Source organism: Triturus cristatus, chromosome 1_2 (assembly GCF_964204655.1).
Source record: "Triturus cristatus chromosome 1_2, aTriCri1.1, whole genome shotgun sequence".
NCBI lineage: Eukaryota > Metazoa > Chordata > Amphibia > Caudata > Salamandridae > Triturus > Triturus cristatus.
The window spans coordinates 205,630,656-205,651,785 of record NC_140580.1 but is presented as its reverse complement, the minus strand read 5'-3'; the positions used below and the strand labels follow the sequence as shown (position 1 = coordinate 205,651,785).

Sequence of the window (21,130 nt, the reverse complement as noted above, 5' to 3'; positions counted from 1 at the left end):
GAACAAGTTACTTACCTTCGGTAACGCTTTTTTTGGTGGATACAGTATCTGCCTGTGGATTCCTCACCTTGTGAATATCCCCTGCGCCAGCATTCCACGGAACTTTTTTCCCCAGCTCTCTACGCCGACGTGGACGTCATAATACATCGGCTCCGCTCGCGACTCCGTATGACGTCACCGGAGCCATAAGAGAGCCACGTCGGCGTGATGACGTCAGTTTGACCCATTTTTTCCGTGCCTCTGAGGTGAACAGGTGGACCGACAACAGATTCAAAGTATTCACAGTATACAACATTCGAACAAATATACATAGTACATATATAACACGCATTGGCACAGCCAATAGGTCTCGCCTTTGGGACCTTATAAGTATTTAGCCATGCAGCACATTATCTTGGGTGCTACAACATCTCCTGTTACTTCACGTGTCACTGGTGACTGGCCATGCTGTGGCTAAAAGCACTGCATCTCTCGCAATGGCAGACTGTTAAGTGCTAAATATTATTATTAGCTGGAACAAGAAAGGAATCAACATAATGTAATATTCTGCTGTTTTTACATTGTTTACTCTTTGTTTATCCATAGTTGTCGCACTACTTACTTGATATCAAAGGTGAGATGTTTGCATATATTCTGAAGTAGATCGGGTTGAAATAAAGACTTGTGATAAACTGGTCCAGAGTGCTCTGTGTGTTTTATGAAAAAAGGTGCAAATTCTTCCAGGCTAGGAGCCAAACGAAGATGGAATAGTACAAAAACCTGCTGTTCCATGCAAAGTGCCCTCAATTTAAGAAGCCTAACCGGGCTCCACTTAGAATATAAGGCCCAATCGGCTCTCTTTCTCCTTTCACTCTTCGACTCCTCTCTCTCTGTCTTCTCCATGAAAGTTGGGAGGTGTCAAGTGCTCTCGGGAAGCTCCGAGCAGGGCTAAGTTGGGATCTGGACTCCGGGAGCTACTGAGGGGCAATGGGAAGGAAGGATCACGAGCGAGGGAGGACGGCGGCAGAGAAAAGGAGGAAGTCGAGAAAGGGCAGCAAGAATTTCACAAAATGAGGCAAAGTCCTTCTAATTACTGCTCTCTGCGGATTCCGAGCTGAAGAAAGTGAAAGCGACAAATTTTCGAATTATGTGTTATTTAAAAGCACATGTTTAAGAATTATTCAAGGTCATCAGGGCAAGACTCTGTAGAACAGAGCTGACTCTATCAGGGGGCCAACTGAAAGGCTGGGGCCCCGTGCCAGAGCCCACTTTGCCCATGCCTTAAAACATCTCTGAATGCAGGGGAGAAGTACACAAGCTCATGGGGGGGAGGCGGAGGGAAGCACATGAAAGAGGGAGCGGGAGTAATATTGAGTGCAGATGGGAAGAGAAGCAAACTAGGGAGGAAGCTGGAAACACATGCATTCATGAGGAGTGCTAAAACAAAAAGAAAAAAATATTTCTCTAAAAGTGAGCATTAGAGGGATTAGAGCATATTGGCAACAGTCCAAGGGAGGGACAGACGCAAGATGAACAAGCCATCGATTAATAAGCCGGCAAATGAGTGACAGTTAAATCAACTAAAAGTAAGCAATGGACAGGCTGCAAGTCCCTCTGTATTCTTGGTAAGCTCACACTATGCCTTTAGCAATCAGCTGTGTTCTGGTAGGCTGGACCTCAAAGGTACAAATATACCGGAAGAGTTACTGCTAGAGGGCAGACTCCTAGATACCAGAATGACGGAAAAAGCAATAGCCTTCACTCACAGAACATTAGTGAATAACACCCAAAACATAAATGAAAATCCTATAGGCACGATGACGGGTAGAGACGGGCATAATGGAGGAGGGAGCATGGGAAGAAGCACTGATGTTCACCAAGGAGGTACCTGGGAGTTCTGGATTCTGCGGGACACAGCTTGGAATGTTTCACAGAAAATATGATACCAAGATCCAGATGCATGGGCTCGGACGGATGGAAGGAGACTCATGTTTGAGAAGATGTGGGAGTCCGGCCACCTTTAAAATACACCATGGACCTGCCCCGTCACCACGAAATATTGAGCACAAGATCAAAAGGAAATTCATGCTGGCTTGGGGGTGACCCTGGAGTTGGACCCAGATACAGTACGTCTAGGTATATTGGGGTTGGGGAGGGGATAAAGGGGGAACCATAAATAGATATGAATAGGTATTCGTTAATCAGGGCCTTGTTGTAGCAAAAGATGGACTGGCCGAATGATGGGGCAGCACAGCCACTTCAGCGACTGCGGACTGCGAGCAGGGTATGAGCCTTTACAAGGCAAGAGAAAGGATGGAATGTGCGAGCGAGGAGAGGGTGGCCGAGAGAGTCTGAAAAGCTATGGTTGGGGAAAGGCGTGGATGGAGTATCACGGGTTGGTATTACGACGCTAATGTGAGTGGGAGGACAGACAAAAACGCATGTTAAATAAAAACAAAATGTAAGTTGTAGGCAGGAGACAATGATGGGCTGATAGTGGCAAAGGAGGTACAAACAATTTAACTCGCAACAACGTTGGGCGTTCTTGGACACAGCAGAGATCATGGGGGATGATTATAACAAGCATTTAAAGCGTGCGTCATCGCGATCGCGATGGTCGCGATGCGTCATCGCACGAACCGCTGCTGAAGGCTAGCGGTTCGTGCGTGCACAGTCGCGTGAACGCAAGCGCTAGGCCAGCCAGCAGCACTTTGAAAACGCACATACAAAGTGTATATCTGAAAGGCAAGATGGCGGCCGTCCCTTTCGGCTGAGTGAGACCACAGCTCCTCCGGCTCCTGGCTGCAGAGCGGCGTTGGCAAGATACTAGCTTAAGTCCCGCTGCGGCAACATCACACGGAATGCTTCGGTTGTTCAGGCTGTACGCTACCCCCCCCGGTGATCTTTCGGCGATTTTACACACTCGCTTGGTGTCCCGCGAGGCTGTTCCATCTCGGAGGCGGAGCTGACTGGATTACTAGCAGGATGCCGCTGCGAGCTGTGCGCGGTAGAGCCCGCGGCCCCGCAGACACAGGAAACGCCGGGGCCGCTGTTGGTGAGAGTACACCTGGAGCAGGGGGCCGCGGACAGGTAAAGATAAAAGAATTGCCTGTAGTTGATAAAAGAAATCCGGCAGGGGGGTAGAGAACGGTACCTACTATATTCTCTGCCAGCAAATCTAAACCCAGAAAAAATATTGACTCTGAACAACCTTGCCGCGATAACTCACAAAAGGGCGTCTTGCAATTGGAAACAACAGCGGGGGGTAGCGATGTATCTTTGCGAGAGGGCTCAACAGAGGATGTAATTGGCAATACTCTGAACCCAGAGATGTTATCTACGTTACCAGTGAACATTCCGACTTTAATAGCAATCCAAGCGGATCCTCTAGCTGATCCCTTCAGTGGTTTGATTATTGAAGAAAGTCAGCAATTGGTGCTGGAAAATACCACAGCACAAATGAGCATAGCTGATCACTGTCGAGAGTCTGTATCTAACCTGCCAGAAACTGCCAGCTTCAATACCTGGGATGTAGTTAAAGATGTTGATTCTGAGGACTTTTTTTCGCTTTCTGATACCTCTGACGCATCGGAGGGAGAACCTGAGCTTTCAGACAATGCGAGTACACAGGGGAGACGTGGCCGAGCGTTGGAGAAATCAGGGGAAAATCAGTCAAATAAAAGGAGCCCCCAAACGGTACGGAAGAAAGATGGGAGAGAGAAGGGGTCTAGCCCTCACTCTCCAAGGAGCGATGTAACTAAAGGCTTACATTGGGATTATTCCTTCACTACACAACTTGGAGTAAGTGGTGCTGTGGCTGAAAGCTGTCTCCCTACATATGTGCCTGGGAACAGTACGGGCAATCTTGAAAACGTATCATTAGCGGATATATATCAGAGTATCCACGCCCATAGGGAAGAAACTAGAACCGAGGGTCAGCGTATGCAAGGTGCCTATCGTAAATTGCAAAACTCTGTCAGAAGAATTGAAAAATCCTGTACTGAATTTACTACTCGCTTTTCAGAAGCTGAGGCTCGCATCTCATCTTTAGAGGATGAACTTGTCGCCCAAAAAGCCACTACTGAGTCCCTACAAGCCACAAAAGACGACACGCTCTGGAAATTAACGGACTTGGAAAATCGACTACGTCGGAACAACCTACGCGTTATTGACATTCCAGAGGGGGTTGAAGGGACAGATGTGCGGCAATTTATTATTGAATTATTCACAGAAGCTTTTCCAACGCTAACACACTGGAATTGGAAATCAGAAATACAGAGGGCCCACAGGTTTCCCTTTACCCCCCGATCTAGACCAGGGTCTAGCAATACACGTCCCAGAGCAATTTTAATCTTTGTCAGCAACTTTTTAGCGAGGGAGGCTCTTTACGATCTGGCTCGCCCTGATCGTAAAAAGATAGGCAAAGGTATTTAATTTTTTGTCCGACCAGATTATTGTCCACTTACAGTTGAGGCTAGATGGCAGCTACGGCAACTTATTACTCCATTTAGGAATAAAGGTGCACAGGCATTTTTATTAAACCCAGCAAAACTGAAAGTGGTTAATAAAGATCAGGTACGATATTTCACTACAGAAGTGGCAGCAAAAGCGCACCTACACTCACTTTAAGTGATCGTTGATTTATTTTATTATAATTTTTTTTTCCTCTTAAAAACTTTATCAAAGAAAAAGTTACACGCAGCAGGGCTTTCTGTGTATCTGTGTTTGTGAGAAGTTAATGGTATTTACTTTGCAGCCGGTAGTTGGCTGAGGAAGCCGGATCTCAATCCATCACCGGGACCCTGTGTCCCAAAGCCTTATTTTGGGGGAAGGAGGGAGGGAGGGGGGGGGAGGGTCAGGGCTTCGGTCGAAGCCTTGTGGTGGAGGGGTGGCACTTTGGGTGGGGTCATGGGGGTGGTGTGGGGGGGGCAGAAAATGTATAAAAAAGTTCATGGTAGGAATAGAGTGAAGCAAATAGTATATAATTTAAAGATGTGTAAATGTTTGATGACAAAGACGAGATATGTGATAAACCAAAATGATCTATGGAGATTAAAGTATTTGAGGCTCTGGAGCGATTATGACAGTAACAGTAACTAGGTGTGGAATGACTGGCTTACGCATATGCTCATTTAATGTGTGTGGTCTCAATAATCGTGATAAACGTCAGCGAGTCGCAGCTGAAATAAGGATGTTACATCCTGATCTGCTATGTATCCAGGAAACACATATTCCCTGGGGGAGGAAGCATTTGATAACTGAGATTGGGCTCTCCGTTCTAGTATGCACACAGCAATCTACGACAAATAGGGGGGTAGCAATTTTGGCTAATTCCACAGTACAGGGAACAGGCAGAACGATGGCGGATAAACATGGCAGATGGGCTATCACAACAGTAATAATTTGTGCCCAGATATATACTGTGTGTTCAATCTATGGGTCTAATTTTGATGAGGCTGAAGTACTGGATACACTAAATGTGGAATTGGCCTTATGGCCCACTCCTTTGATTATATGCGGAGACCTCAACATACATATAGAGTCACAAGACCTACGGGTTGGTGGTACACAATATGGGGGAAGGAAACCCAGAGTATTTAAGGCTCTGTCTAGTCTGATGTTGGATCACGGTTTGGTCGATGCCTGGGGGACACTTCGTGGATCAGAACCTGGGTGTACATTTTATTCTTACCCACATCGCAAGCTGGTTAGATTAGATTACTTTATTCTTTCCCCAGAGTTGCTAAGCCGGGCATCAATTTCAATAGCACCAAGAATCACTCAGATCACGGACCTCTAATGCTGAATACATCTGCACCCAAAATTGATGTTAAACCCAGGACTTTTACTTTCGATCGGAAAATGTTGATGGAAGAACTATTTGTAAACCACATGAGGGAATGGATAAAGCAATTTTTGATTATTAATCGCAACTCTGCCCCCTGTGGGATGGTCTGGGACTCGTTTAAAGCGGGAATACGCGGTGAGATCCTCAGCTTTGGGCTGTATAGACAAAAAGGGATAAAGCAGGCTATGCAGGCACTGTATTCAAATCTGGTTAATGCGGAGGTAAATTCAGCACATGGGATAAGCTTGGATAGATCCATTACAGATGGAGGTGGCTAGGTGTAAGGCCAAAATTAATCTCCAATGGAGTAAGGATATAGCAGCCAAATATAAACTTAAGCGTGACATTAGCTATGGGTACGGTGAAAAGGTGGGACATTGCCTCGCACAGAGACTACGAACTAAGGAGAGAGCGCAGCGTAGTGACACAATAATAGATGCACAGGGTATAGCTAGGGAAACACCTAAAGAGATCCTTGAAGTATTCCATGATTATTACAGTAAACTTTACACAGGGGAGGCCCCTGATATGTTTAATGGGGAGATGCTCTTACGGGATAACATTGTGGCAAAGCTAGACCCCACTGTTACAGCCACTTTGGATATGCCCATTACTATTGATGAATTAGAAGGGGCAATTAATAATTTAGCCTCTGGTAAAGCCGCAGGACCAGACAAAATACCTTTAGAATTTTACAAGACATTCTTCACGGAAATTAAAGCTGATTTACTTGTTACCATACTTCAGGCACAGAAGGGTGCTCCTCCGCCTTCCTGGAAGGAAGCAAATATAATCATCTTTAGGAAAAAGGATAAACCTCCAACTCTTCCTGGTTCCTACCGGCCTATATCATTGGTTAATGTTGATGGCAAAATATATGCCAAGATTTTGGCTGATAGACTAGCGAAGGTCATTATATCCTTGGTATACGTTAGACAACATGGATTTATACCAGGTCGGGGGACCACTAATCACATCAATCGTGTACTAACAATGATTGACTGGGCTAATGTAAAACATGCTGAATTCGGCCTCATCCTTTTCGATGCAGAGAAGGCATTTGACCGGGTGGCATGGGATTTTCTTTGGGCAGCCCTTCTGCATGTGGGCCTGAACCCAGATTTTATTAGTGCCATCCGCGTGTTGTATCAAGACCCAACGGCAAAGATCTGTATTGCGGGGAATGAGTCAGATGCGATCTCGATTTCCAGAGGCACGCGTCAGGGCTGTCCCTGTTCACCCCTGCTATTCTCTTTATATATAGACACTTTTTTAAATATGCTTGAACGCACTCCGAGAATTGATTCCATGGTTTGTGGGCTTGAATCCTGCCGAGTGCTTGCCTATGCCGACGACATATCGGTTGTTACATCGAACCCTATGGCAGCAATACAGGTAATTGAAAATCTTGCCATAAATTACGGTACTGCTTCTGGATATAAATTAAATATATCCAAAACACACATTTTGAGCTTAAATCAACCAAATACTAACGACCCAAGAAATATGACAGAAGTAACTTGTTTGGGGATTAAGTTACGGACCTGTCTAAAATGGATGTATGTCGTTACAACACACACTTTTACAACGCATGCACTTACAACGCATTTTTTACAACGCAAAATCCATTACAACGCCTTCCATTACAACGCATGACACTACAACGCATTTTTAAAAACTACCTTTACAACGCATTCCATTACAACGCATACTACCTTTACAACGCATACCATTACAACGCATAATATTAAATTGCATTTAAGGTAAGTATTAGATAGTATAGGGGTACAAATTACTTTTCTTACTCCAGGGGGTGCAACAGTAAGGTAAGTGTTGGATAGTATAGGGGTAAAAATTACTATTCTAACTCCAGGGGGTGCAACAGTAGGGAAAGTGTTGGATAGTATAGGGGTAAAAATTACTATTCTAACTCCAGGGGGTGCAACAGTTGGGTAAATGTTGGATAGTATAGGGGTAAAAATTACTATTCTAACTCCAGGGGGTGCAACAGTAGGGTAAGTGTTGGATAGTATAGGGGTAAAAATTGCTATTCTAACTCCAGGGGGTGCAACAGTAGGGTAAGTGTTGGATAGTATAAGGGTAAAAATTACTATTCTAACTCCAGGGGGTGCAACAGTAGGGTAAGTGTTGGATAGTATAGGGGTAAAAATTACTATTCTAACTCCAGGGGGTGCAACAGTAGGGTAAGTGTTGGATAGTATAGGGGTAAAAATTACTATTCTAACTCCAGGGGGTGCAACAGTAGGGTAAGTGTTGGATAGTATAGGGGTAAAAATTACTATTCTAACTCCAGGGTGTGCAACAGTAGGGTAAGTGTTGGATAGTATAGGGGTAAAAATTACTATTCTAACTCCAGGGGGTGCAACAGTAGGGTAAGTGTTGGATAGTATAGGGGTCAAAATTACTATTCTAACTCCAGGGGGTGCAACAGTAGGGTAAGTGTTGGATAGTGTAGTGTAATATAATGCGTTGTAATGGTATGCGTTGTAAAGGTAGTATGCGTTGTAATGGAATGCGTTGTAAAGGTAGTTTTTAAAAATGCGTTGTAGTGTCATGCGTTGTAATGGAATGCGTTGTAATGGATTTTGCGTTGTGAAAAATGCGTTGTAAGTGTAGTGCGTTGTAAAAGTTGCGTTGTAAAGGTTGTTCCCCGTCTAAAATCAATGGTTGATGTTAACTGGGCTGGCATTGAGAGGGCGACTAAAGAACAATTAGATCGCTGTGAGTGTCTACATCTCTCTCTGGTTGGCCGTTGTAACGTCTTAAAAATGGTGATTTTACCAAAAGTTCTCTATTTTTTTCGAGCTGTTCCACTTGAGATTACTCGTATACAACTACAAAAGCTACAGTCAATTTGTGCTAGATTTTTATGGGCACAGGGGAAAGCCCGCAGAGCTATGCGGTTTATGACATTACCTTGAGAAAGAGGAGGGTGGGCGGTTCCTGATTTTACATTATACTACTACGCCTGCATGCTTCAACATATGCGAATATTACTAACTGGGGAAGAGGTGGCAAACACTGCGGAATATCCATCAATATTTCAAATTTTGTTAGGCACTGAGGCTAATAAGCGTCTCTTTATATCCCTTGAATTAAACTACTATAAGAGGACTAGATTTAAAGTTTTAATGGCAGCATTCAAAATATGGAGAATTGTAAGGAAACAATATAAGATCAGAAATATTTCGCATTATACACCAACAGCAGCATCTTCGTTACTCCCGTCTGTTTTTTGGGATAGGGTGGTCAAGAAGTGGAGGGAGCAGGGGATAGTTGTATTGGGGACCTGTATTCGGATGGGGTTATATCATCATTTACCACTCTCTCCGGGATACATGGTATACCCAGAAACGATTTTTTAAAGTATTTGCAACTTCGGGATTTCCTATTCAAAAAGGGAGGGATAATTGAACCTAATCCTTTAGTAAAAGGGAGAAGGAAGAGGACTCGTATTGGTATGCTATATAATATCCTCCAACAGTCCCAAGTGGACGATCTTGGCAAGCATAATGTGCTTTGGGATACTAGGTTGGGGAAAACAGGTATTAACCTTGAAGCCTATATCAACGTTGCGGCAAAGGTTTTTGTGTCTGCTAACCTGAGAACACAATATTATAAGACAATGTTCAACCTCTACTATACGCCTGTCAGAATTGCCAAATGGGGCAGTTTAAATGATGGAAAATGTTTTCGGTGTGGTAGTGAAGCTGCAGATATTGTTCACATTTTTTATACCTGTAGAGAATTAGACACCTTTTTTTTGCATATTGAACAGTTTCTACAGGAAATATCAGGAGTAGCTGTTCAACTATCAGTTACTGACATGTTATTAGCCCCCACGGCCGGTCGCTCCTCACCTCCTGCTGCTGCCTGCTGTTCACGGACGCCTCCTGCTGCCTGGTTCTCCGCGACTGCTCCTGCTGCCTCTCGCTCGCTCCCCCAGTCCTCTGCTTACTCTGCCTCACCGCCGCCGCTGACCTGCTGACCCGGTAGGTGCTCCTCTGCCTCACCGCCGCCGCTGACCTGCAGACCCGGTAGGTGCTCCTCCACTCGCGCCTTCTCCCCCGCCGCAGCCCCGGTTCCGCTTCTTCCTTTCCCGCCGCTGACCCCTGACCCCGCCCCCACTCCCTGCCCATTGGTCTACCGCCTCCCGCCTCCCAGCTGACCCCCCCTCCCGGCTCCTTACTTAAGGGGACCGAGGCGGGCTGGTCAGTGTGACCCCCTGTGCCCCCACGGCCGGTCGCTCCTCACCTCCTGCTGCTGCCTGCTGTTCACGGACGCCTCCTGCTGCCTGGTTCTCCGCGACTGCTCCTGCTGCCTCTCGCTCGCTCCCCCAGTCCTCTGCTTACTCTGCCTCACCGCCGCCGCTGACCTGCTGACCCGGTAGGTGCTCCTCCACTCGCGCCTTCTCCCCCGCCGCAGCCCCGGTTCCGCTTCTTCCTTTCCCGCCGCTGACCCCTGACCCCGCCCCCACTCCCTGCCCATTGGTCTACCGCCTCCCGCCTCCCAGCTGACCCCCCCTGCCGGCTCCTTACCTATGACGCCCCCACAGCGACCGCGCAGCGGACGCGCGCAGCGGGAGCGCCGACTGAGCGCCGAAGGTGCGCCAAAGGTAAGCCCGTCTGCGCCCGTCCGCGGCCGGACCGCGCCCAGCGCCAGAACCCCTGGTCCCCGTGCCCGCCAGCCCCCCCGCAGGACCTACGACTTCGCTACGCTCATCGCACTCAAAACCGCCCGAGCCCCCGGGTGCTACCGAGCATCCCCGCGACGCACCAATGGACCCTTCGCCTGCCGATCCTGCAACTTCTCCTGCCTCCGAACCGGCACCGCACCCATCAAGACGGACAACAGCAACCACCTCAAGTGCATCCTGATCAACACCCGCTCCGTCCACAGACACGCCGTAGAACTCTGGAACCTCCTCGACACCACATCTCCAGACGTCGCCTTCCTCACGGAAACCTGGATGAACGCCTCCTCAGCCCCCGACATCGCCATAGCCATCCCGGACGGCTACAAGATCATCAGGAAGGATCGCGTCAACCAGACCGGAGGAGGCATCGCCATCGTTCACAAAAGCACCATTCGCATCTCGACTGACTCCACCGACGCTCTCAACGCCGCCGAATACCTGCACTTCCAGATCCACACCGACCCCAAGACTACCCTCAGGGGCACCCTCATCTACAGACCCCCGGGACCACGCGCACAGTTCTGCGAAGACATCACGGACTTCATCAGCCCCCACGCCCTCCCCTCCGCCGACTACATCCTCCTCGGGGACCTCAACTTCCACCTGGAGAACAACAACGACCGCAACACCACCGCCCTGCTGGACAACCTCGCTAACCTCGGACTCAAGCAACTGGTCAACACCCCCACCCACTACGCCGGCCACACGCTCGACCCCGTCTTCTCATCCAGCAAGCACGTCACCTTCAGCCACTCCACCGGACTTCACTGGACTGACCACAGCTGCGTCCACTTCAGCTTCAAAAAGAACACGGTCCACCACCACCCGAAGCAGGTTCCCCACAGGAACTGGAGCAAGATCACCGTCGACCAGCTCGCCACCTCCCTCAGCCAGAACCCACCTGTCAGGACAACGGACCCTAACACAGCAGCCCTCGACCTCACGCAGTGGCTGACCTCCTGTGCCGACGACCTCGCCCCACTGAAGAACCCACTCACCAGGCCCAGAAGCAAGAAGGCCCCCTGGTTCACCGACGAACTCAAGGACTCCAAGAAGGCCTGCCGCACCCTCGAGAAGGCCTGGCTCCTTGACAAAACCGCCGACAACATGACCACCCTCAAATTCGCCACCCGCAGACATCACCAGCTCATCCGCACCACCAAGAAGAAATCTCTGAAGGAACGACTGGACAAGAACGCCCATGACAGCAAGGAGCTCTTCAACATCGTCAAGGAGTTCTCCAACCCCAACACCGGCAACAACGACATCACTCCCTCGCAGGACCTCTGCGACTCCCTCGCCTCGTACTTCCACCGCAAGATCGCCGACATCCACAACAGTTTCGGCGCTCCACCCCCGCACCCATCAGCCGAACCTACGCACCCCGCCGCCATCCTCCAAACATGGACCGAGGTGACCCCCGAAGAAACGACACGCATGATGAGCACCATCCACTCCGGATCCCCGACCGACCCGTGCCCCCACCATGTCTTCAACAAGGCCGCCTCTACCATCGCACCCCACCTCCGAGACCTCATCAACACCTCCTTCGACACAGCAACCTTCCCGGAGAGCTGGAAGCATGCCGAGCTCAGCGCCCTGCTGAAGAAACCAACAGCGGACCCGACCGACCTCAAGAACTTCCGCCCCATCTCGCTCCTGCCTTACCCCGCCAAAGTCATCGAGAAGGTCGTCAACAAGCAACTGGCCGCCTTCCTTGAGACGAACGGATCCCTCGACCCATCACAGTCCGGATTCAGAGCCAACCACAGCACCGAGACCGCCCTCATCGCAGCCACCGACGACATCCGCGCCCTGCTCGACAACGGGGAAACAGCGGCACTCATCCTCCTAGACCTCTCCGCAGCATTTGACACTGTCTGCCACCGCACCCTAGTCCAACGCCTCAACGACACCGGCATCCAAGGGAAGGCTCTGGACTGGATCATCTCATACCTCTCCGGCAGAACTCAGAGAGTACGCCTCCCTCCGTTCCGCTCTGAGGCAACCGAAGTCATCTGCGGAGTCCCCCAAGGATCGTCGCTCAGCCCCACTCTCTTCAACATCTACATGAAACCCCTCGCTGCCATCGCACGCCAACACAACCTCAACATCATTTCCTAGGCCGATGACACCCAGCTGATTCTCTCTCTCACCAAAGACCCCGACACCGCCAAAGCCAGCCTACACGGAGGGATGAGAGACGTCGCCGAATGGATGAACATCAGCCGCCTGAAATTGAACACGGACAAGACGGAAGTCCTCATCCTGGGGCCGTCGCCCTCCGCATGGGACAACTCCTGGTGGCCCCCGGCCCTAGGCACCGCACCCAAGCCAACGGACCACGCACGCAACCTGGGCGTCATCCTGGACTCCTCCCTATCGATGACCAGACAAGTCAACGCCGTCTCCTCGTCTTGCTTCCACACCCTCCGCATGCTCCGCAAGATCTTCCGATGGATCCCGTCCGAGACCAGGAAGACGGTCACCCAGGCCCTCGTCACCAGCAGACTAGACTACGGAAACACCCTCTACGCCGGTACAACAGCCAAGCTTCAGAAGAGACTTCAGCGTATCCAGAACGCCTCCGCCCGACTCATCCTGGACGTCCCACGACGCAGCCACATCTCGAGCCACCTGAGAGGCCTGCACTGGCTCCCGGTCAACAAAAGGATCACGTTCAGACTCCTCACCCACGCACACAAATCCCTCCATGACCTGGGCCCAAGATACCTCAACGACCGCCTGACCTTCTACACGCCCACCCGCCAGCTACAATCCGCGAATCTCGCCCTCGCCGCCGTCCCTCGCGTCCAGAGAGCCACCGCCGGAGGAAGATCCTTCTCCTACCTGGCGGCCAAGACATGGAACTCCCTGCCCGTCCACCTGCGGCTGACCCAGGACCACCTCGCCTTCAGGAAACAGCTCAAGACCTGGCTGTTCGAGCGGTAGCAGACCCCCTCCCCCAAGCGCCTTGAGACCCTTCCGGGTGAGTAGCGCGCTATATAAATTCCATGATTGATTGATTGATTGATTGATTGATTAGGGATGGATACAGAAATTATATGTACACATCCAAGATATAAAATACGTTACTTAATTTTTTTAGTTACGGCTATTGCTAGGTTATGTATTGCCTCTATGTGGCTCCAAAAAGAGGCGCCAATGTTTGAGCAATGGCGTGCCAGATTCTTTAATATATTTTATTTAGAATATAACCTCTATGCTGTGAAAGGCCTAAGCAAACAAAAGCTTGGTAAGGAAATTTGGGGGTTAGTAATAGATTATATGAGAGATTGAGAATTCTCTCCCTCTTCTGCAATATGGTTTGGGTGTATGGCCTTTCTTAATTAATTAATTAATTAATGTACTAGTTGTTGTACTGCTCTATGATGCTGCTTTATTCCATCTGCTCTTCTGCTGCTTATTCTTTATTAAATGTACATTTACGCATACTGTATATTGTAATAATCAAATACTGATAACTCATCTATTGTTTTTGATTGTATCCATTTTTGTATAAGATAATTTGTATACCATGAACTGAAATAAAAATATTATAAAAAAAAAAAAAATGGATATCCGAGCCAGCGCATGCACTGGGCTCAGCGAGACCTAAAAAGGAAAGCTAAGGAACAAAAGCATTTCCTAAAAGTGTACCAGATAGAAAGAAGACACAATATAAAACAACCTGCCAAACAAGGCATCCTTTAAGGTATACAAAGGTGGACAACGGGGAGGCGGGTGGGCCAGTGAGGAATCCACAGGCAGATACTGTATCCACCAGAAAAAGCGTTACCGAAGGTAAGTAACTTGTTCTTCTGATGGATACATCTGCCAGTGTATTCCCCACCTTGTGAATAGATTCCTACAGCAGTCCCTCTCCCAGAGGAGGGTGTCCACCTTCCTATACCAAAAAGTCTTGCAAGACAGAGCGCGCAAAGTGGCCCTCCCTCCTCATCTTAGAGTCCAAGCAATAATGCTTTCCGAAAGTATGGAGGGAGGCCCAAGTCGCGGCTTTACAAATGTCTGCCACAGGAACACCCCTGGCCAAAGCAGAAGTAGAAGATTTAGCTCTAGTTGAATGAGCTCTAATACCCTCAGGTGGGACCTTACCAGCCAGGGCGTAGCAGATCTTGATGGCCAGGATGATCCATCTGGACAGAGTGTGCTTGTGCACAGCTTTGCCTTTAGATTGTCCAACATAGCCAACGAAGAGCTGATCGTCCATACGAAAGTCCTTCGTTCTGTTCAAGTAAAAGCTCGCAGCTCTTTTTGGGTCCATTCGATGAAGTCTTTCCTCCTCCTTGGAAAGATGTGGAGGTGGATAAAACACAGGGAGAGTAACGGACTGCCCCAGATGAAAGGGAGTAACCACCTTAGGTAAGAAAGCAGCCCTGGTCCTAAGAACCATCCTTTCAGAATGTAAGGTTAAAAACGGGGGTTTTGAACTAAGAGCTTGAAGCTCACTCACCCTCCTTGCCGAGGTTATGGCTACAAGAAAGACCATCTTAAAGGACAACAGCCTCAAAGGACAGCTATGAAGGGGCTCAAAAGGGGACCCCATCAAAAAAGTCAAGACAAGATTAAGGTCCCACTGTGGCATTACAAAAGGAGTAGGTGGAAACCTGTTTGTAAGGCCTTTGATAAATCTCAGTACAATAGGAGATTTAAATAAAGATGGCTGATCTGGAAGACATAGAAAAGCCGATAAGGCCGATAGATAGCCCTTGACCGTGGCCACAGCACAGCCCTGCTGAGCCAAGGAAAGAGCAAACTGAAGCACATTAGAAAGATGGGCTTTTAAAGGGTCAATGGATCTCTCTCCACACCATTTAACAAACTTAGACCACTGATATGAGTAAATGGACTTGGTGGAGTATCGCCTGGCCGATAAAATAACATCCACCACATCAGGCGGGAGAGATAAGGAACTCAGGTTGCCCGTTCAATCTCCAGGCATGAAGGTGCAGGCTCTGGAGGTGGGGGTGAAGAACCTGCCCCTCCGACTGCGAGAGGAGGTCTGCCCTGAGAGGGAGACGGAGCGGAGCGTGCGATGAGAGGTGAAGTAGATCTGTGTACCACACCCTTCTTGGCCAATCCGGAGCGACCAAAATAACTTGGGCCCGGTCTTGGCGAATCTTCCTCAGAACCCGAGGAATCAAGGGTATGGGAGGAAATGCGTAAAGGAGTTGTGAGCTCCAACTCAACTGAAACGCGTCTCTCAACGCCCCCTGCATCGGAAACTGGAGACTGCAGAATGACGGGCAATGCGCGTTCTCGCGGGTGGCAAATAGGTCTATCCGAGGAGACCCCCACGTCCGAAAGATGTGATGAACCACCTCCGGATGAAGCCTCCACTCGTGGTCGACGGAGAACTGCCGACTGAGACTGTCCGCACGTACGTTGAGCACCCCGGCCAGATGATTCGCCATCAAGCAAATCCGATGATCCTGAGCCCAGGACTAGAGCCGTAATGCTTCCCTGCAGAGACGATACGACCCTACTCCTTCCTGCTTGTTGACATACCACATCGCGGTAGTGTTGTCAGTCAGGACTTGAACCGACTGACCGCGAAGGGAAGGGAGAAAGGCCTTGAGCGCCAAACGTATAGCCCGTAATTCCAGAAGGTTGATATGAAGCAACCTTTCCTCTGGAGACCAAAGACCCTTGATCTCCAGATCCCCCAGATGAGCACCCCACCCCAGGGTGGAGGCATCCGTTATTACTGTGGCCACCGATGGAGGAAGATGAAAGGGTTTTCCTTGAGACAGATTGCCCCCCACGCTCCACCAAGATAGATCCGCTGCAGCTTCTCTGGAGATCCATATCGACTCCCTGAGATCTCCGTTGTGCTGATACCACTGCCTGCGGAGACACCACTGGAGTGCCCTCATGTGCCAGCGTGCATGGTTGACCAACAGAATGCAGGAGGCGAACAGACCGAGCAGACGAAGGACCTTCAGAACTGGAACAACCGCTCCATTGTGGAATAAAGGGATCATCTCCTGAATGTCGAGAATTCTTTGAGGAGGAGGAAATGCTCGACACACAGTAGAGTCCTGTACCGCCCCTATGAACAGGTTGCGTTGAGAGGGCACCAGGTGAGATTTGGGCACATTGTTCGAAAAACCCAAGTAGAATAACAGCTGAGATGTCACCTGCAGATGATGTTGCACCATCTCTGGGGACTCTGCTTTCAGAAGCCAGTCGTCCAGGTAGGGGAATACCGGAATCCCCGACCTCCTAAGATGAGCAGCCACCACTGCCATCACCTTCGTGAAGACTCGAGGTGCAGTAGTAAGACCAAACGGGAGGACCGCAAACTGGTAGTGTTGCGACCCAACCGTAAAACGGAGATTCTTCCTGTGCGACTTCAGAATGGGGATGTGAAAATACGCATCCTGCAAGTCGATCGACACCATCCAGTCTCCTTGCTGCAACGCTTGAAGAACCTGTGCAAGGGTCAGCATCTTGAATTTCTTCTGCTTCAGGTAAAAATTCTAAACTCTGAGGTCCAGGATCGGACGCAATCTGCCTTCCTTTTTGGGAATCAGGAAATACTGGGAGTAGCATCCCTGACTCCTTTCTTGCTCTGGACCCACCTCTATCGCACCTTTTTGTAGCAATGCAAGAACCTCCTTCTGCAGAAGGATTAGATGGTCTTCTGAGCAAAAACCTTGGCAAGGAGGGTAAGGGGGAGGAAATTCCCGAAAGGGAAGGGCGTACCCATTCTCCACGAGGTTTAAAACCCAAAGGTCGGTCGTGACGGATTTCCAACCTCGCAGGAAGTGGGACACCTGACCCCCCACAGGTCTCACATGATCTAAGATGGGGAATCTAGGGCTGCTTCCCTGAGGCTTCATTGGGAGCAGAGGAGGCAGAAGATGAAGATGGGTTATGGCCAGAACCTCTCCGGCCCCTTTGTGTTCCTCTATATGACCTATAGAGGGGATTCTGCTGCTGCTGTTGTTGTTGTTGTTGAGGTTGCCGGAAGGTACGAAATGAGGACCTCCCAAATCCGCTATATTTTCTGAAGCCAAATCCCTTAGCAGGAGTCTGTAAACCCAAAGACTTCGCAGTAACCCTGCTATCTTTAAACCTTTGCAAGGCGGAATCGGCCTTCTCCCCAAACAGTTTTTCTCCATAAAAAGGCAAGTAAACTAACATGGCCTGAACATCCGCAGAGAAGCCGGAAGAACGAAGCCAAGCTTGTCTCCTAGTGGCTATCGAAGACCCCATAATTCTAGCCACAGAATCAGCCGTGTCTAGACCCGACTGAATAACCTGCCTCGCAGCAGCTTGAGTGTCCGTGACTGTCTCCATAAAAAAAGCTTTCTCTTCTTCCGGCAGCTTAGGGGCTAATAGCTTCATCGAGTCCATCAGTGCATGAACATAGCGCCCAAATAAACAAGTGCCATTGGTCGATTTAAGAGCCATGCTTCCAGACGAAAATACCTTTTTGGCTGTTTGATCGGTCTTCTTAGAATCCCTATCCGCAGGTGTTTGAGGGAAGGCGCCTGACGATTGCGTCGAGCATGAAGCTTGCACCACAAGGCTCTCTGGAGATGGGTGAGAAGAAAGGAAGCTTGGATCCCCCGGAGCCACCCTGTATCTCCTTGCCACTTGTCTGGATACTGCAGGCGAAGAAAGAGGCTTGCGCCAAACGTCCATCACTGGCTCTAAAATAGCCTCATTAAAAGGCAACAAGGGCTCTACAATTGACTATGGTGAATGCAGGACTTCAGTCAACAGGTTCGGTCTATATTCAGCAGAGGGCAACTGTAAGTCCAGCAACTCTGCAGCTTTTTTGATGACCGAATGATAAGGGGCCAACTCCTGTGGTGGTGAAGACCTAGCAGAAGAATGCTCCCATTCCGGAGTAGTATCAAGACCACTAGCATCCTGAATGCCTTCAAACTCATCAGAAGATCCACCAACCTCACCTTCCTCCACTTCCTCCCGATATCGCTCCTCCTCCAAAATCCTCTGGGCCTCTCTTCGAGAACGGATCTGAGGACCCGGCGTCGGCGGCGCGTATGCGGAGTCGGTGGAACTGAACTTGGAGTCGGCGGCGCCGGAGGAGTAGGCGGCGCCGGGCGTGGAGCAGATGGAGTCGGCAACGGCGTCGAGGGAGGCTCCGAAGAAGGCAAACGATCCAGACGAAGCCGGGATGGATCTCCAGACGGCGCCGGATACTGCCACGAAGGAGCCATCGGCAAGAAGGGCATAAAAGGAGCTTGAACATACTGCTGCGGCACTCCCAAAGTGTATGCCATTGGACCCACGGGACCAGATGGTCCGCCGGATGGGAAGGCAGCCCTTTGAAAAACCCCATACATCGCATTGAGGAAATGAGTTGGATCCGCAAACGGAGTCGGGAATTGCGGGTATGGGTTAAACCCTGGATCAGGTCGAGGAGTTTCAGAAACCGGAGCCGAAGTGTCCTCTACTGGCGCCGCAGGTTCAGCTGACACTGGAGAAGGCTCTTCCTCCTGATCCGGATCGGCGTCGGAAGCTGGAGACTCCACTGGCGCCGGTGACTGCGCCGGTGACTGCGCGGGGACCGCGCCGGAGTCAGCTTCGGCGAAGGTGTCTTCTCTGGAGACATATGAGAAGGGGAAGGAGATGGAGATATAACTTCCTTGCTTCGACTCCGAGGCGACGGCGACCTCGAAGCCTTACTCCTCGACGATCAGCGCCGAGAGCTATGCTTCCTCTTCTTATGATGTTTCCTCGACTTCCAAGAGTGTGAAGTCGACGACTCCGGCCTCGACTTCTCCTTTTTCCTACCTCTTCTTTCCTTCTTCACCTTCACCATGAAGAGTTTCGCCTCCCTCTCCTTCAGGGCCTTGGGGTTCATCTTTCTACAGCAGGAGCAGTCATCCACATCATGATCTGAAGAAAGACACCACAAACAATCCTCATAGAGGTCAGTAATGGACATGTGGCCCCCACATTCCCTACAAGGTTTAAAACCTGACTTTCTCATCGAAGACATGGCTTAACTAGAAACAGTAACCCACTACAAGACAACAAAGTAGCAGGAGAGTGCTGGAAAACCGTTACGCGTCGACAGCGAGGAAAAAAGGGAACTGACGTCATCACGCCGACGTGGCTCTCTTATGGCTCCGGTGACGTCATACGGTTTCACGAGCGGAGCCGATGTATTATGACGTCCACGTCGGCGTAGAGAGCTGGGGGAAAAAGTTCCGTGGAATGCTAGTCCAGGGGATATTCACAAGGTGAGGAATCCACTGGCAGATGTATCCATCCGAAAGATAGCAACAGAAACATAGTGATGTTTTTCTTTATTATTAGGCCCATAGGCACAGCATTTGTTTTAGGAACATCTTCGTATGTTTCATTTTTAAAAGAAACCGCGCCCTCTATGATCCGGTCGTGGGTTGAATTACCGATGCATTTTGTGACTGTTGCCACTGCCAAGCCCTTCAAATATCAAAGTTGCTTGGTTAGTGGTTGTCACTTCTGAGCAAGGGTCATCATTATCAATGTCATCATTATTCTTTGTAACTTCATCATCACCACCACCATGGTAATTTATGATTAATATCATCATACTATTATTTATCATACTGAGAATAGACAGAATATTTATGATATTTACTCACATTTAAAAACGCAACAAACGTGATAAAATAATTTACAGAGCCTAAGATACGGCACCTTGCCCTCTCAGATGCTAGTACGTGTCTGAGGAATCTATTATCATGCATGCAACCTTCTCCTGTCACAGATGGTGGGCCGAAGAAACTTACCGTTACTCCATCTATCTTGAAGAGCGACAGGGCCTGAGCGTTGGTATTGACATCGAATCGATAGGTGAGCAGGTTAAGGTTGTCAATGGATCGCGCCTGAACTCGCACTACCTCAGTGCCAGTGGCAATGTTCTCCAGAATGACTGCCTGATACTCGGAGCTGGAGAACTGGACCACCTCATCAGGCTCGTTCAGCAGGGTGACGTAAATGATGCAGTAGCCACGATTAAATGGGGGAGCCTGGTCAGTAGCGGACACATTCATATAGTAGCTGGTCTTGGTCTCGAAGTCAAGGTAATCAATGGTGGTGAGGAGGCCTGTGCTCTCATCCATCCCAAATCTGCCATCCGAGCCAGACACAATCGTGTAAATCACAAGGCCTCCATCTCCTGCAGTTAGTGGTGAGAAGACCAGGGACATTCAATTATTTTTCAGTCTTCGCCTTAGGACTGTCATGCATTTTAAGGGCTTTGAATCAACATTATTTTTAGACTTCTTTTGAAGTCCGAAAGCAAATATATATCAGACCATGACAACAATTTCAACTCTACTTTGAAACCAGTCTACAAATCTAAGAATTTGAGCTGTCTTTTTAAATATAAGATTTTATGCGTTTTAAATGTGATTAACTTTGGCCTCATTTTGCTGACCATCTGCTTTGTCTTTTATCATTTGATATTTTTCATGTGTAATGCAATCAGCTTTAATGTATGCACGTTTTTAGATGTGATCAATTTTGACTCCATGTTGCACATCAGATGTTATCTGTTTTGTTTTTTATGCATAATGCAATCAGTTTGGATGCAT

General features: G+C 49.1%; 1 protein-coding gene across 2 annotated transcripts in view; it reads right to left on the bottom strand.

Annotated features, from left to right (window-relative positions):
* CDH23 (cadherin related 23) overlaps positions 1-21,130 on the bottom strand; it is a 1,199,511-nt gene that overhangs the window by 929,153 nt on the left and 249,228 nt on the right. For both annotated transcript variants that reach the window (XM_085603466.1, XM_085603467.1), the window contains exon 8: positions 20,324-20,712. In XM_085603466.1, coding sequence (XP_085459592.1) covers positions 20,324-20,712 — 389 coding nt within the window. The remainder of the gene's footprint in view (positions 1-20,323; positions 20,713-21,130) is intronic.